At 39.8% G+C, this 17,753-nt stretch overlaps 1 protein-coding gene across 1 annotated transcript; it reads left to right on the forward strand.

Moving 5' to 3' along the window:
- Nucleotides 1-6,799: 6,799 nt before the first annotated feature.
- On the forward strand, nt 6,800-8,923 carry LOC108194843 (uncharacterized). The gene has a single exon (XM_017361780.2). It carries the CDS (start codon nt 6,800-6,802, stop codon nt 8,921-8,923), a length of 2,124 nt encoding a protein of 707 aa, XP_017217269.1.
- Nucleotides 8,924-17,753: the final 8,830 nt, after the last annotated feature.

Below are 17,753 nucleotides of genomic sequence, written 5' to 3' on the forward strand. Positions count from 1 at the left end.
TTATTCCACTAATGACGCATACGATAGGGTAATCGTGGCTTGTCACAATAACTTATAATTACTGGTGACTATTTACCACCATTAGACACCTCATATCATCACTTGCTACCATCATGGACCCTTTACAACTCTAATTGATCATCAGTGATCAACCAACAATAACAAACATAAGTAAATTTTCTCAATCATCAAAAGTAAAATTGATAATACACATATATATTTATTGTATATCATCACCATCTTCACTCATACTATATTAATGAACCTTATGGCATTATTTTCAACTCATTCCACTACTGCCACGTACAATAGGATAATCGTGACTTGTCACCATAATTATCATTACTAGTGACTATTTACCACCACTAGATACCTCATAACATCACTTGCTACCATCACGGACCCTTTACAACTCTAATTGATCATTAGTGATCGACGAACAATAAAAAATATAAGTAAATTTTCTCAATCATTAAAAGTAAAAATTGATAATTTTACTTCATAAAATAGTGATTGGTTGTGTATAAACAAGTGATTTCCCGTGATTGTTAGCGTGGTTTTTAGTTTCTAGTATAACATCAGTCTCTATTTGATTACTTGCTTACACATACACACATATAAAATACATGTACATACACATATATAGAGATATACATATAGTCATATACATACATATAAAATTAAAATATACTCCCTCTATCCCTCTTATTTCTTTACAGTTTTTTTGAACCACTTAACACACATTTTAAGACTCTTACAAAACATAGTTCCGTAACTTATTTCTGGAATTTTTTTTTGTGTATAAAAATTTGAAACATCAAATTTTATTCAAAAGAAAAAAGATTAAAAAATAAGTTACGGAACTATGTTTTCGAGGAGTATTAGAATGCGTGCCAAACTCTCGTCCCCTGAGGTAAACTACCTAAGGGACAGAGGGAGTAACTCATAGTAATCAATATTAATAAGCTTGGTATGTTCATACACTTAAGGCTTGCAAACAATCTCTTTTTTTTAAAAAAAGATTTTCATGGTCCAAATTCATCCAACCACTAATTACTAATTATATTTATTGTACAATAGTTTTTGAATCTCCTTTTTTGAAGATTTTCATGGTCCAAATTAACCACTAATTACTAATTATATTTATTGTACACTTAGTTTTCGAATACTGATCTACACTTTTTTCTAATATTAGAAGTGAAAATTACATTTCATTTAGAGAATGTACACATGTCTAGTCTTATATTTAAGTGGTTTATACTTTTCACTCAACTTATAGGCACACACACATTCTGGCCTTTTAATTTGGTGTTCAATCTAAAATACACCTTTTACTCATATAAACAATATAATATTGATAACTAAGACTATACATCACTCGGTCGTTGTCACATCTCCTCCTCTAGTGGCATGGCTCCTTCACAACATATAATTAAGACTTCCTTCAAATTCATGGTTGTTCTCATAACTTCAATTTGTGCTTTATCAGCACTTGACTTGCTATTACACATCTGAGTGAAGAAAAAAAGAGAAACAAGTATGTCATGAAACTAACCTGCAGTGCAGAGAATCTGTTTTCTGGTTGTGTGTGTTTATAGAACTCTGTGTTAAAATTGTAGTAGTACCAAACATATTGTAACATTGAGGATGTAGGATACACATGACTATGATTAAACCATTATACAACGCTTGTTTTAAGTTATTAATCTTGTTAAATTCTGCTTTAGATTTGGTTTTGGATTAATTTTGCGGTGTTTAAGAGGAAATGAATCTTCTGATTCATTATCCTATATGCATACCCATCTAAATTATTCTAATATGTATATGATGTCATACTAAATATTAACCAACTATTTTATTACATGACTTGATTTACCTGAGTAGCATGTTTCTCGTCTTCCACTTGTATGCTATACATATGAGATTCATATTTATCTACTCAGCTAAGTAGTTTACTGTATGAAACAAAGCATTGATTTGTAGCTGATATTAAATACTTTATAGAAGTTCATGTTTCGGCTAGGTGTTCTTAGTAATTAAAAGGGACGAGAATGCACAAGCTTAATATTAGGTTGAACTTGTGAGACTATAAATATTTACTCTGGCTTAAGAAATATACCATGCTTAGAGGGATACAGGGACTAAATGTTGTGCTGATGATACAGATAACCATGAATGCCGAAACCACAAGCATGTTGTCAAACACCAGGCTGAGAAAGAAATCAACTAGGAATGACAGCAGACACAGAGCATGGGCCAGTTTATTACCTGAACTGCTTATTCAAATTCTTATGAAATTGGGAATTGTTGAGCTGTTGGCCTGCGCGGGTGTTTGCAAGGAGTGGAGATCGGTCACCAAGGACCATAGATCAACTCTCTTGCAAAACCAAAAACCTTTAGCACTTGTTGTATCAAAGTTCGCTAAAAGAGGGTGTTTCTTACATAACATATTTGATGGAACAAGATACAAGACATTGCTACCAAATTTCTCTTCCAGATGGCTTATGGGTTTTTCTTGTGGCTACTTGATCATGCAGAGTCATAGGAATATTACTCTTAAGCATCTTATTACCCGGCATGAAATTATATTTCCTGAGGTACCAGTTCTCAAACGTCATATAAGCAAAGCCATCCTCTTTTACTCAGAAAAGGTTTCAGAGAATCTGTTGATAGCTGTTAATAAACTTTATTGGCAAGTATATGTATCTCTGACTTCTAGACCTGAATGGCACTGGATTGCACTCATTGGCTGTCGTAACGAGCTTGTGGATATGGCATATTTCGACGGAAATATACTGGTCTTAAATAAGGATGCCGGTATTGGTGAACTGAAACTTCAGTACCAGAGTCTGAACACTGACGGTACTACACTGAAAGCACGGAAGAGAGTGAAATTCTTTAATGTTAGAATCAATTACCCTGCCGAATGGGAACTTTCGCCTTTTTGCTTGGTACCTACAAGTGATCAGCTCTTTATGGTCTCTCATGTTGGACAAACAATCTCTCCACCAATGCTGGTACATAGACTTGACAGGGCAAGAAAGGAATGGATTCAGGTGAATGACTTGGGGGAAGATGCTTTGTTTATAAGTGAAGGATCATGTGCTCTGGTCAAGCCAGCCAAGTGGGGAGGCCGCAGTAACTGCATCTATGTCCTCTCAAAGTTAAGTAACGAATTGTCTATGTATCTGCTGAATACCGACAATAGATTTTGGCATAGCTCTGTCATACAAGAGGAGGGATCTAACTTACAACCACATTTTTGGTATTTCCCCCATCAAATTGACGACCAGAACAAAGTGCATTGTCTGGAAGAAGTCATGAACTAGCGAACTTTATCTTTGCAATTTTCTGTTACATCTTGTACTTCTTAATTTTCTGTACTAGCTCGCTGGGGCATGCACCTCACCTAATGGTCCCCTTTTAGAGGTCTCAGAGTATTTTCAACAATCCAAAATCTTAGTTACATAGAAAATAATGTTAGATTTATTTATATTTATCTATTTAGTTCTGAGTCAAATAATAAATCCTAATTTATAGGAGTTGTCAACTACTCCCTCCGTTTCAATTTACATGTTCACTTTAAAAAAAAAATTGTTTCAAATTATTTGTCCACTTCAACTTTCAATGCAAAATCATATTTCCAAAGTCAATTCTACTCCACATATCTCTTATTTATATTTCCTAGATCAATCTCACTCCACATATTTTAATCATTTAATGCAATTAATTTGTGAACATCCACTTTTCTTAAATTGGGTGATTTTTTTAAAATGGACATGTAATTTGAAACGGAGGGAGTAGCTGTTAGATGTGATTGTTTGAGTCCTAAATTTCAGATTCGTATAACATTCAGACTTATAGTGACCAAACTTATGACAACGATAACATTCAATTGCAGACTCGTCTACTGACCTGGATTTGTTACCAAATGATTGATGTCTTCCTTTGCCAAATTTCCTCCCTTGGTGCTTCTGATTTGCACGGCCTTTATAAACATTGCTGCCTCCTTTGTCATAGTTGTTGATTGGTTGAGAATGATTGCCGCTGGATACATGCAGAGCTTGCTCCTCCTCATCTTGCCTGATAAGCTTTCGCTCGTGAACTTTCAGAGAATTTTCAAGTTCCTCAATAGATAGATGGTCAATGTTTTTGGACTCTTCTATTGAGCAAACTATATAATTATACTTTGATGTAAGGTTTCACTTCTTACGTGATCTGTCAAGAGATGAAGTCATAAATTTAATCTACTGTAGAAGTGAAGACCAGGTAGCTGATATATTCACGAAGCCCCTCAAATCAACTGCATTTCTGAAGCTGCGTAAGTTACTTGGAGTCTGTGCTTTAAAGAACGCAGAATAGAGGAAGGCAAGGCAACAGTTTGCTCTAAACTGAACTCTGGAGATGTTCAGTTTAAGGGAGGGAATGTTAGAATTATTTATATTTATCTATTTAGTTCCGAGTCAAATAATAAATCCTAATTTATAGGAGTCGTCAACTAGCTGTTAGATGTGATTGTTTGAGTCCTAAATTTCAGATTAGTTGTTGAGTAGTGGGTTTAGTTGTTGCTATTTCTCAAGGTAGTGCTTGCTAGTGCGTTGTTTTCTTATATATCAAGTCTATGCTGTAACAAGTTGAATTCAGTGAATACAAAACAAAGTTTCAGCATCTTTTAGTTTTAGTTTAAACTAACTTTGACTCAGAACTAAATAGACAAATATAAATAATTCTAACAAATAAAAGATACTATAAAGAAAAAATTATAGAGATTGTGTAGAAGCATCTCACACTACCAGAATAATCGCATATTGCAACGGAAACATATCCGTCGTTAAATACTGACGGAATAACGACGACATATTGTAACATTGAGGATACATGATACACATGAATATGATTAAACCATTATCTAAGGCTTTTTCTAAGTTATTAATCTTGTTAAATTCTGCTTTAAATTTCGTTTTGGATTAATTTTGCAGTGTTTAAGAGGAAATGAATTTTCTGATTCATGATCCTATATGCATACCCCTCTAAATCATTCTAATATATATAAGTTGTCATACTAAATAGTAATTAACTATTTTCTTAAAGACTTGATAATACCTGAGTAGCGTGTTTCTCGTCTTCCATTTGTATGCTATACGTATGAGATTATTTGTCTCTACTCATCTAAGTAGTTAATTACTGTATAAATAAAGCATTGATTTGTAGCTGATATTAAGTACTCTATAGAAGTTCATGTTTCGGCTAGGTGTTCTTAGACGTAATTAGAAGGGCAACAATGCACAAGCTTAATATCAATTTCTGAGACTACAAATATTTATTCTGCTTTAAGAAATATACCATGCTTAGTGGGGTACAGGGACTAAATGTTGTGCTGATCAGGATGCAGATTAAAATGAATGCTGAAATGACAAGCATTATGTTGTCAAACACCAGGCAGAGAAGGGAATTAGGGAATCACCTAGTAATGACAGCAGACACATACCATGGGCTAGTTTAATACCTGAACTGCTTATTCAAATTCTTATGAAATTGGATATTATTGAGCTGTTGGCTTTGGCAGGTGTTTGCAAGGATTGGAGATGGGTCACCAAGGAACATAGATCAACTCTCTTACAAAACTAAAAACCATTGACACTTATTGTATTAAAGTTCTCTAGATAAAAAGGGTGTTTCTAACCTAATTAACATTTTTTATGGAACAAGATACAAGGATATTGCTATTGAATTTAGCTTGGAGATGGCTTATGGGGTTTTATTGATACACCTATTGTGTACAAATAACAGGCATTTTAAAAAATCAATATGTTCTTATAAAAATTCGTTCTTAGCCTAAACATATTTTGAATTTGACATAAGTAATTTCTTTGGTAATTTATTTGGAAGAGTTTACTTTTATATTTTAATGTACATATTTATTATATTATCTTTTCAAATTTTAAAGTTTATAGAGGTTGGTTTTAGTAATTTTATTAGACAGGGATAGTTTAGTCAATTTACTTCCTATATGCATATCCGTCTAAATTATTCTAATATATCTGTGATGTCATACTAAATAGTAACCAACTATTTTATTACATGACTTGATTTACCTGACTAGCATGTTTCCCGTCTTCCACTTTTGTGCTATACGTATGAAATTCATTTTTATCTACTCATCTAAGTAGTTTACTGTATGAGAAGTTCATATTATATACATTATGCATATATGACTAGCATGTTTCTCGTCTTCCACTTTTGTGCTATATGTTATTACCCGACTTAACAACTAACATGACGCCTCACGACACGAGGGGTTGACATGACGCCAGAAGCAAGACGTGAACTCCATGACACCACAAGTAAGACGTGAGCACTGGGCGTGGCTAGTGGATAAGATATTCAAATTCTCAACAAACTAGAGAAGGTACAGGGTCAAGGCTGGAGAGGAAATAGGAACCACTTTCCCGCACGATCAGTAGTGAATGGATAAGCACGAGGCAGAAAGACGTTAGATAGGATTTGAAGTAGGAATCTTGTACTATAAATAGAATAGAAGAATGAGTAGTAGAACACACACAATACACTACAAACACTTGTAACAAATTTACATAGTGAATTATCTTTTCGGTAGGGTTCCAATCCCTCCCGCGGTTTTATCTCACAAGGGTTTTCCGCGTAACCAAACTCTCGAGTTCTTTTTCTTTACTGTTCTTAGATTATATCCTTTAGCATTTAACCCTAAAATTTATGCACGAACAATTGGCGCCGTCTGTGGGAAATTTGCTAAAGCTCTGATACGAGAATACACATACACATGACGACTGATGATCAACAACACCACGGCTCCACGAGCCAGGGAGACAATCCCACGATACAGCAACTCTTGGAGACGATTCGGAAGATGCAGGACGACATGAGTTCTCAACAAGAAGCTTGGAGGACTGAGAGAGAAACATTACAGAGGGAACTCACGACAGCTCGATCCAAATCCAACCCCACGGCAAGAGAAGTGTTGGACACCGTGGCCAGACGCTTGAATATGGACGACGAAGAGGAGGAGCAATATGACGAAGAAATCGAAGTGGAACACCCAGAACAGAGGGGTCCTGAAGTTAACAACAATGGCAATGGTGAAGGTCCGAATAATGACGGTGGTGGTCCAGAGAAGCAAGATAAAAACAACGGACACAACAAGGGAGACAGAAAGAAGAAGAAGAAGGGAAGCAAATCCACTAGATCACATAGCCATGACACGATGCGCAAGGAGTTGCAGGCCCTGAAGGAAATGGTTCAACGTATCCCTGGAGTACCAAAACCACTTGAAAAGGCTGCACCCATGAGCTATGCAGATTCCCCTTTCTCTGACAACATTGCTCTGGTGGAAATGCCAAAGCGCTTCGCAGTACCGGCCATGAAAACCTATGATGGGACGACAGACCCACAAGAGCATGTGGCACAATACAAACAACGAATGTTCACGGTATCGATTACGAAGGAGCTGAGGGAACCGTGCATGTGCAAGGGTTTTGGCTCAACGCTGACTGGCCCGGCGCTACAATGGTATGTGAGCCTCCCAAATGGAAGCATTGAGACGTTCGCCGACCTAGTTGACGCCTTCAACCTTCAGTTTGCAAGCAGCAGAGTGTTTGAAAAAACTACAAGTGATCTCTACAAGATAGTTCAGGGGTTCAGAGAGCCATTGAGAGATTATCTGACGAGGTTCAATCGTGAGAAGGTGACCATCACGAATTGTGACACACCCACGGCAATTGAGGCCTTCAGGAGGGGACTGGAAAAGGATTCACCCTTATACGACGAGCTCACCAAGTATCCATGCAAGACCCTAGATGACGTCCAGGCGAAGGCGATGGCTCAGGTGCGCCTTGAAGAGGACAAGAAGGAACGTGATGACAAGTATTATCGCCCAAACCGTAAGATCATGACCACAAGAGACAGGGACTACAAACCATACACTAGAGATTCTAGAAACTCAAGGGAGGAGACACGTGTGAATTCAACGCAAGAGTACGCGGACTGGAGAAAGGACCCAAACCTTACCCCCACCTACGACAGCTATGGCTTCACAATCACACCCGCCGCCATGATGAGGGAATTCACAAAAATGGGAGACGTGGTAAAATGGCCGGTGAAAAGCAATAAACCTAAGGCAAACCCAGAGTCCAAATTATGGTGCGACTTTCACGGTGACTATGGTCACAAGGCATCTGACTGCGTGGCGTTGAGAAGAGAAATTCAATACCTCGTGAAAAAAGGGTATTTGACGGAATTCATGACGGGAAAGTCAGTAGCCAAAACACCGGAAAAACTACCGCCACCACCACCTTATCAAAAGGTCGTGAACTTCACAGCAGGTGGCTCAGAAGTGTGTGGAGCAACTTACTCACAAGCAAAACGCATAGCAAGACGCAAAGAGAAGCAGGTCAATGTACTGGACGCAAAAGAAGATGACATGACAGAATTGGTTTTCAACTGGTCAGACAGGAAGACCGTGCAAGAACCTCAACAAGATGGCCTAGTTATTTCCCTCCAAATAGGAAACTGTTTAATCAAGAGAGTGATGGTTGACAATGGTAGCGCAGCGAACATAATGACTAGAAACACACTCCAGGAGATGGGTTTGGCTGATAGTGACATGATCAAACAGTCTACGACGCTTGTGGGATTCAGTGGTGAAACGAAGAGGACAATGGGAGAAATTACATTACCAACTTATGCACAAGGACTCAACATGCAGACAAAATTCCTCATAATAGACTGCGAAATTACATACAACGTGATAATGGGCAGGCCATGGATCCATGATTTGAAAGCAGTACCGTCAACGTTTCACCAGGTCATCAAATTTCCAACACCATGGGGGTTCAGCAAATCCGAGGGGAACAGTCCACAGCAAGGGAATGTTACAAGACATGTATGAAGCCAACCACCCAACACGAACCCCAACTGACACCGACACCAGTGATGACAGGTCCCGAAAAATTGGCTGAAGTTAATTTAGATGCAGGGGACAAGAAGGTGCTAGTGGGAGAAGATCTGTCGCCAAATCTAGAAGCAAACTTGGTGGAATTCCTGACAACACGATTGGACGCCTTTGCATGGGAACATGAGGACATCACAGGCATTAGTGCAGATGTAATCACTCACAAACTGAACGTCGATCCAAATCACAAGCCTGTGCAGCAGAGAAGAAGGAAATTTGCGGCGGAAAGAAACAAAATAATCAACGAGGAGGTCTCACGACTACTCAAAGCGGGGATGATCAAAGAAGTAGACTACCCTGAATGGCTAGCCAATGTCGTCATAGTGCAGAAGAAGAATGGAAAATGGAGGGTTTGTGTCGACTACACGGACCTAAACAAAGCCTGTCCTAAAGACCCCTTCCCTCTCCCACACATCGACACCATGGTGGACTCTACTGCAGGACATGAGCTGCTAACCTTCCTAGACGCCTCAAGTGGCTTCAACCAGATACAAATGGACCCGTCAGATGCTGAGAAGACAGCCTTTGTGACAGAAAGAGGAGTCTATTGCTACTTGGCCATGCCGTTTGGCCTGAGAAATGCAAGTGCAACGTTCCAGAGACTTGTCAACAAAATGTTCAAGGATCAAATAGGAAAGACGATGGAAGCATACATTGATGACATGGTAGTGAAGTCCCTCAATGCGGAAGATCACGTCAGACACCTCGAGGAAGTGTTCGACATCTTACGACAGTACAACATGAAGCTTAACCCATCAAAGTGCAACTTCGCCGTTTCGTCAGGGAAATTTCTGGGCCACATGGTAACAAGGAGGGGCATAGAGGCGAGTCCAGAACAGATTAAGGCAATCCACGACCTAACAAGTCCCAGCAACATGAAAGATGTTCAGAAATTGACGGGAAGGGTGGCTGCACTGAATAGGTTCATATCACGATCTTCTGACAGGTGCAAACTATTTTACAATGTACTACGCAAGAATAAAGGCTTCAATTGGACAGAAGATCACGAAGCGGCCCTCTTAGAACTGAAACGGTACCTGTCGTCACCACCACTCCTTGCAAAGCCAACACCTGGTGAAGACCTTTATGTCTACCTCTCTGTCACAAGCCATGCAGTCAGCAGTGTCCTCGTGAAAGAAGTCGAAGGAATACAATCACCAGTATATTACGTAAGCAGGAGCCTGGTTGAAGCTGAAACCAGGTACACACCTCTTGAAAAGCTAGTTCTTGCACTCACAATGACATCCACAAAGCTACGACATTATTTCGAGACTCATAAAATACATGTCTTGACGAACTTTCCCTTAAGGACGGTCTTGAGCAAACCAGAGTTGACAGGGCGAATGGCGAAGTGGGCAATTCAACTCAGCACCTATGACATTGTTTATGAACCTAGAACGGCCATCAAGTCTCAGGCCTTGGCAGACTTTGTGGCTGATTTCAGCCCAAACCAGATGACTCAAGCTGAAGAAGAATTCCAACGCGTCACAGCATGCCCAGACCCTCTGCCATGGACGTTATACACTGACGGGGCCTCTAACATGAATGGAGCAGGACTTGGTCTTGTGCTGAAATCGCCACAAGGGGACAACATAGCATACTCAATATGCTGCGAATTTAAAGCAACAAACAACGAGGCTGAATACGAGGCACTAATCATGGGCTTAACAACTGCAAAGGACATGAAGGTCAAAAACATTGATATATATTGCCACTCTCTCCTAATTGTTAATCACATTAATGGCTCTTATGAAGCAAAAGATCAAAAAATGCTCACATATCTTGACATGGTGAAAAATTTACAGTTGTCGTTTGACACCTTCCACATTCAACAGGTGCCGAGGGAACACAACACGGAAGCCGACGCACTGGCAGGCTTAGGAGCTGTGCTCAAAAACACTGGTATAACATCCATCCCCATAATACATATCATGCAACCTGCAAATCTTAGACTACAAGAACAATTTGCTTTATGCACTGACACCATGCAAACAGATGACAGCATCGAGGATTGGAGACAAGTCTTCATAGACTACCTACAACACGGCACACTGCCAAACAACCCCAATGATGCGCGAGTGCTAAGAATGAAAGCTTCACGTTTTACCCTGATTGATGGAGTCTTGTTCAAAAAATCTGCCACAGGACTGCTGCAAAGATGCCTCAATAAAGATGAAGCTGACACCACATTACGTGACCTACACGAGGGTGAATGTGGAAACCACGCTGGAGGAAGAAGCTTATCCATCAAAGCTCTACGAATGGGATACTATTGGCCCACCTTGAGAGAGGATGCAGTTGTCTTTGCTCAAAAATGTGACGCTTGCCAACGTCACGCCCCAGTAATCCATCAACCCTCAGAATTTCTACATGTCACGACACCATCATGGCCATTCATGAAATGGGGAATGGACATAGTCGGCAAGATGCCCCCGGCACCAGGGCAGAAAGTTTACATGTTGGCCATGACAGATTACTTCTCTAAGTGGATCGAAGCGGAGGCGTTCAGACAAGTGACATCTAAGGAAGTCATTGCATTCATCAAGAAGAACATACTTTGCAGATTTGGCATTCCTTCAGAAATTGTTTGTGACAATGGATCTCAATTCATAAGTGAGAAGACGGAGTCGTTTTGCAAAAAATACAACATCAACTTGGTAAAGTCTACTCCAAGATACCCCCAAGCCAACGGCCAAGCAGAGTCTAGCAACAAAATAATTATCAACAACTTAAAGAAGAGGTTGACATCCCACAAGGGCAAGTGGGCGGAGGAGCTGCCATGGGTCCTATGGTCAGATAGAACAACACCTAAAACATCAACTGGACAGACACCATTCAGCCTAGTCTATGGAGCAGAGGCAGTGCTCCCCACAGAGATCATCTACCCCACTGCAAGATATGGACTACTCACACCTGGAACAAACCAAGTTGAAATGGCACATGACGTCGACACCGTGGATGAATTGAGGCAGATGGCGAAGTTGAGGATGGCGTCCTATCAGCAGAGGATCGCCAGAAGCTACAACAAACACGTTCATATACGGCTGTTTCGAGTAGGCGACATGGTGTTACGAAAGACCTTTCAAAACACAACAGACCCCACCGCAGGGAAGTTTGCAGATACTTGGGAAGGACCGTATCTCATAGATGCAGTGGTAGGTAAAGGCGCCTACCAATTGTCAACTCTGGACGGCAAACAGATCCCCAGAACTTGGAACGCGCTCCATTTGAAGTTTTATCATGTTTAAACTTACTTGTTTCCGTTATTTGTTTGAATAAGCCGCTAGGACAAGTTGGTTTCGTTAATAGTACTTGAAAGCATGCAGTCCCCTTTTTATGTCTTATTGTCTCTGAACGTGTTGGCATCAATAAAACAATCTGATGTGCCATTTGCTTCTTATCTGCAATATGTGTTTGTAAAATGTCTTGTGCGTTCCACTATCTAATTTATCATTACCTTGAAGCATGTAGTTAGAATAAATTAATCTATCAAACGAGACGTAACATCGCATGAACACTCAGTTCACCACATGTGATCACCACATATGACCGCTTCTGCTTTACTTCAACTAAACAACAACAACAAGATCACAAATATTGAGCAGTGACTACACATCCAAAAACTGATACGTCTACTTTGAAAGAAAAACTTTAAACAACAAAGTGCATGCACCTACGAAATAAGCAACGCAAGATAATGACATGAACTAACAAAGCAAACAACAGTATGAACAAACATCATGAGTTACGAAAACTTAAACATCATTCACAGGAAATTACGTCTAATGGAGTCAATGCCAAACTGGCAGAACCAATCCATCGAGTCAACAACAAAAAACATACTTAGTCTTAGAGCAACAAAAGTACACCACCGAATGAAAATACGAAATAAAATAGGAGCCCAAGCTCATTCATCCTTGTTTACCCCATCATCTTCAACGGGGACGTCCACCTCTTCGGAAGCCAGGGCTGCATCCTTGACCTCGGCATCATCAGAAGGATTTGTCTCCACAGCAACCATCTCATCCCTCGTAACCCCAGCTTGCACCGTGTCTGACAGAAACGCATCCTCAGGATAGGCCTCATTATAAATCGCTATGGCCTCGTCCAGATTCCAACCACTATGCTCACCGCGATAGTATTCTTGCATGACTTCGACGCGGGTTCGCATCACCTGCTGAGTAATCGCTTCTTGAGCCTTTCCTGTCACCTCTTTCTCCATGACCCGCACCTTCTTAACAAAATCCTCCAACTCCTTCTGAACCTCTCGCCCAGCTTTCAAATTAGCCGCAGCAGACTCCTGCGCACTCTTCAACCTTTGATTACACGAACCATGAGCTACCTCCAGAGCAGACAACCTGGATGATTGATCTTTGTGAACCCGCTGCGCCACGAGGGAAGCTTGCAACACCTGTCAAAGTAAAATAGTTAGGCATGAACAGGAAAAAGATGAGTAAGACAAACGCAAAAACAAAGAGACATACATGGAAGGCTTGCCCAACAACCTCGCTAAGAATGGTGTCAGCACCCTTGCCAGAAGAAGAATCTGCATACTGAGAGAGCAAGAGGTCGTCCAACAAGTGAACAAACTCAGAGGGCTTTGCCTCAGGATCATATACTTGCGAAAGCTTAGACATGGAAAACGCAGGAGGAGAAACAACATTACTGGAAGAAGGCCTTGGCCTCTTCTGTCCAGGGCTGAAATCAGAAGCAAGGGAAAGTGGACTCTTGGAATAATCGAGGACTTTGGGTTTCTCCTCACGCCCTCTCTTAGCAAATAACTCCTTACTAGAACCCTCAAAGGGCTTTAACATGGGGGGCTTGAACTCTACAACGAGATTGAGGGGTTCAAACAAAAGCAACAAGATGATAGATAAAGACATGAACAAGACAAAGAAGGACAACGCTGAGAAAAGTTTGCGAATACCTTTGGCAAATATCCTTTCGGAACTGACTTCCAACCCCAATTCGGTTTTCAAACTATCTGATGAACTAGAAGACAAACTTTGAACAGAGTGCGAACCTTTGGCGACGGAGACGACAGCTTTGCTTCTGGTCCTCTGAGCGACCGTCCTCACCGTAGCAGACCTTGACTGGTCATCATCACTTTCAACCACCATGCCCAAACGATTAGCATACTCTTCAACATTCACTACACTGGAGTTCCTGATGGTGCGACCCAAGCAATTAGGCCACAACCTGTCACCAAGTGGAAGCTGCATTATCTTGTCCACAATCTGCTTCGCCGCTTCATTATTGTCATCAAACTCAAAGTTGGGCTCTGCACAAGAAAATATGGTGTTGACAAAATCAATCGAGAAAACACGAGACAGACACATAACAAGTATATGAAGAAAAGAGAGAAGAGGAACGTACCATTAGGATTCCAGCGCTCCAAAAAATAAGAGCTCTCCTCTCCTAAAGTAGACTTCTCAACATAGCAGAAACTTTCCTTCCAATATCTATCATTCACGCCTTCAACATTCAGGATCAGGGGCATGCTTTTCCTTCTGTGACTAAACCCAAACCGTACACCATAAAATTTTTTAACTTTATAACAGCACTTCACTACATCAGCGTTGATGCCCAGATGATGCTTATTTTCGATAGCCTCAAGACAAGCAAGGGTCCTCCAGGCGAATGGCATGAGTTGGCCCGGCGAAATGCGCATGCAGGTCAGTACATCTTTAATAACATCTGAAAAGGGAAACGGAATAGAGATATCGAATGGATAATAGTAAAGACAAACCCAACCTTGTCTGTACGAGTCAGCACGATCGTTGGATTTTGGAGTAACAACGACCACGCCTTGACCTAAGCGCGATTTGATAACGTTCAATGTTGATTTCTTGATGAGACTGACGTTGTTGTCACGAGGCTCGATCGAATTGGCAGCAACCCAGAGTGATTCAGTAGGAGTATTCAGAGTTGAAGCATTGTGAGCGGCTGAACTTTGGGAAGTTTTCTTCGCCATTGGAAGAGAGAGTTTGGGGTTCAAACAAGATGGGAACTGAAAAGGTGAATAATGGGCTGATTTACAAGAAACTGATTTGATAAAGAGAAAACTACGGGAAAATGTAATGGTGCGATATACGAGGAGGCAACTGGACCACGCGAAGCCCGAGGTAGAAGATCTATCCAAAAGATTTGATTCTTGCCAAATACGCTTGATGCATGTATATTTGACAAAAATCAAAGGGCTATTGTTATTACCCGACTTAACAACTAACATGACGCCTCACGACACGAGGGGTTGACATGACGCCAGAAGCAAGACGTGAACTCCATGACACCACAAGTAAGACGTGAGCACTGGGCGTGGCTAGTGGATAAGATATTCAAATTCTCAACAAACTAGAGAAGGTACAGGGTCAAGGCTGGAGAGGAAATAGGAACCACTTTCCCGCACGATCAGTAGTGAATGGATAAGCACGAGGCAGAAAGACGTTAGATAGGATTTGAAGTAGGAATCTTGTACTATAAATAGAATAGAAGAATGAGTAGTAGAACACACACAATACACTACAAACACTTGTAACAAATTTACATAGTGAATTATCTTTTCGGTAGGGTTCCAATCCCTCCCGCGGTTTTTACCTCACAAGGGTTTTCCGCGTAACCAAACTCTCGAGTTCTTTTTCTTTACTGTTCTTAGATTATATCCTTTAGCATTTAACCCTAAAATTTATGCACGAACACTATACATATGATATTCATTCTTATCTACTCATCTAAGTAGTTTACTGTAGTTTACTGTATGAGAAGTTCATATATATATGATTTGTAGTTTATATTATATACATTATAGAAGTTCATGTTTCCGCTAGGTGTTCTTAGTAATCAGAAGGGACGACAATGCACAACGTTAATATTAAGATGAACTTATGAGATTATAAATATTTATTTTTCCTTTAGAAATATACCATGCTTAATGAGGTACAGGGACTAAATGTTGTGCTGATGATACAGATAACAATGAATGCCGAAACGACAAGCATTATGTTGTCAAAACCAGGCAGAGAAGGAAATCAACTAGTAATGACAGTAGACACAGACCATGGGCCAGTATAATACTACACTGATGAAATCACAGCAGAGTTTGAAATTCTTTGATGTTAGAATAAATAACCCTGCAGAATCGACACTTTCACCTTTTTGCTTGGTACCTACAAGTGATCAGCTCTTTATGGTCTCTCATGTTGGACAAACAATCTGTCCACCAATGATGGTACATAGACTCGACAGGGCAAGAAAGGAATGGATTCAGGTGAATGACCTGGGGGAAGATGCTTTGTTTATTAGTGATGTTTTGTTTATTAGTGAAGGCTCATGTGCTATGGTCAAGCCGGCCAAGTGGGGAGGCCGCAGTAACTGCATCTATGTCCTCTCAAAGTTAAGTAATGAATTGTCTATGTATCTGCCGAATACCGACAATAGATTTTCACGTAGCTCTGTCATACAAGAGGAGGGATCTAACTTACGACCACATTTTTGGTATTTCCCCCATCAAATTGACGACCTGAACAAAGTGCATTGTCTGGAAGAAGTCATGAACTAGCGAACTTTATCTTTGCAATTTTCTGTTACATCTTGTACTTTTTAATATTGTACCCCAAACTTATTTGCATCTAAGTCACATTGAGCTTAATGTCTATAGATTTTACATTTGAGATTTTGGTAATGATTGGGATTTGTCAGAATGGTTTGGCAAATTTCTGTACTAGCTGGGCCTGCACCTCACCTAACGGGATCCTTTTAGAGGTCTGGGATTATTTCCAACAATCCAAAATCTTAGTTAAATAGAAAATAACATATACTATAAGAAAAAAATCTAGAGATTGTGTAGAAGCATCTGAACCCCAATGAACATTACTCTGGAATAATCAAATGTCCTGAAGTTAATTATATTTCAGGAACCTCTATACCTATAAAAAAACATTTCCATCATTTATTAGCATGGATAAAATATTCTATTTATGATAACTAAAAATAATAACAAACAATTTTCAGAATGTAGGTAATCACTATAAATAGTCTCACCAAGAAACAAGATCTTTGATATAATTTTAGCTGACACGATTTGAGATGCTCTTATAATATTTTTTATTTCTTACAAATATGTTAGGCAAAGTTGTACATAAAGCAATTAAAAGATATAATAATTATAATATTCTTTTATTAGTTAAATCATGATTTATAAATTGATCGTAAAATTTTTTCCTCTTAAGTTTTACTTTTCCTATGAGTTGCTTTTCATGTATCATATTACATTATTAAGGATCACCCATCTTACATTGCAGACTGTCGCCAGTATGTCAGCGGGGCAGAGAAAAGTTCTCCTATTCTTTTGGATGTCACCGAAGAATCTAACCACCTGTCGAAGAGTTTTGTAGCTTAAACCTCCAGGATTTACATTTACAAGATGAACGAGAGACCTACAATCGCCTTCCGTCTCCTCAGACATGCTTTTATCCGTTGCATTTTCCTCTTTAACAATCGTTGGAAGTCATGCAAGATCGTCTAAGCCTCATCACCCAGGAGCATGTTTCCTGAAGCTCTGGGACTTCTTGAGATAAACATTACATGTGATGTGAATTTATTTTTTTTAGTGACACATACATGTTGGAATTTCCAAACTCTCCTGGTGCTTCATGAGTAGGTTGAATAAATGGCTGGTCATCCTCAAATTATGGTGGGCAACCTGCATGGTCCAGGATTCACACAGAATGTGATATCAAGTCTTCCCAGAAACAAGGAGCAAGTATAC

The sequence above is a fragment of the Daucus carota genome, chromosome 7 (genome assembly GCF_001625215.2).
Source record: "Daucus carota subsp. sativus chromosome 7, DH1 v3.0, whole genome shotgun sequence".
NCBI classification, from domain to species: domain Eukaryota; kingdom Viridiplantae; phylum Streptophyta; class Magnoliopsida; order Apiales; family Apiaceae; genus Daucus; species Daucus carota.

Bases quoted from the DNA above. Each gene is read 5' to 3' on its own strand.
- LOC108194843 (XM_017361780.2), top strand. From the start codon at position 6,800: ATGACGACTGATGATCAACAACACCACGGCTCCACGAGCCAGGGAGAC.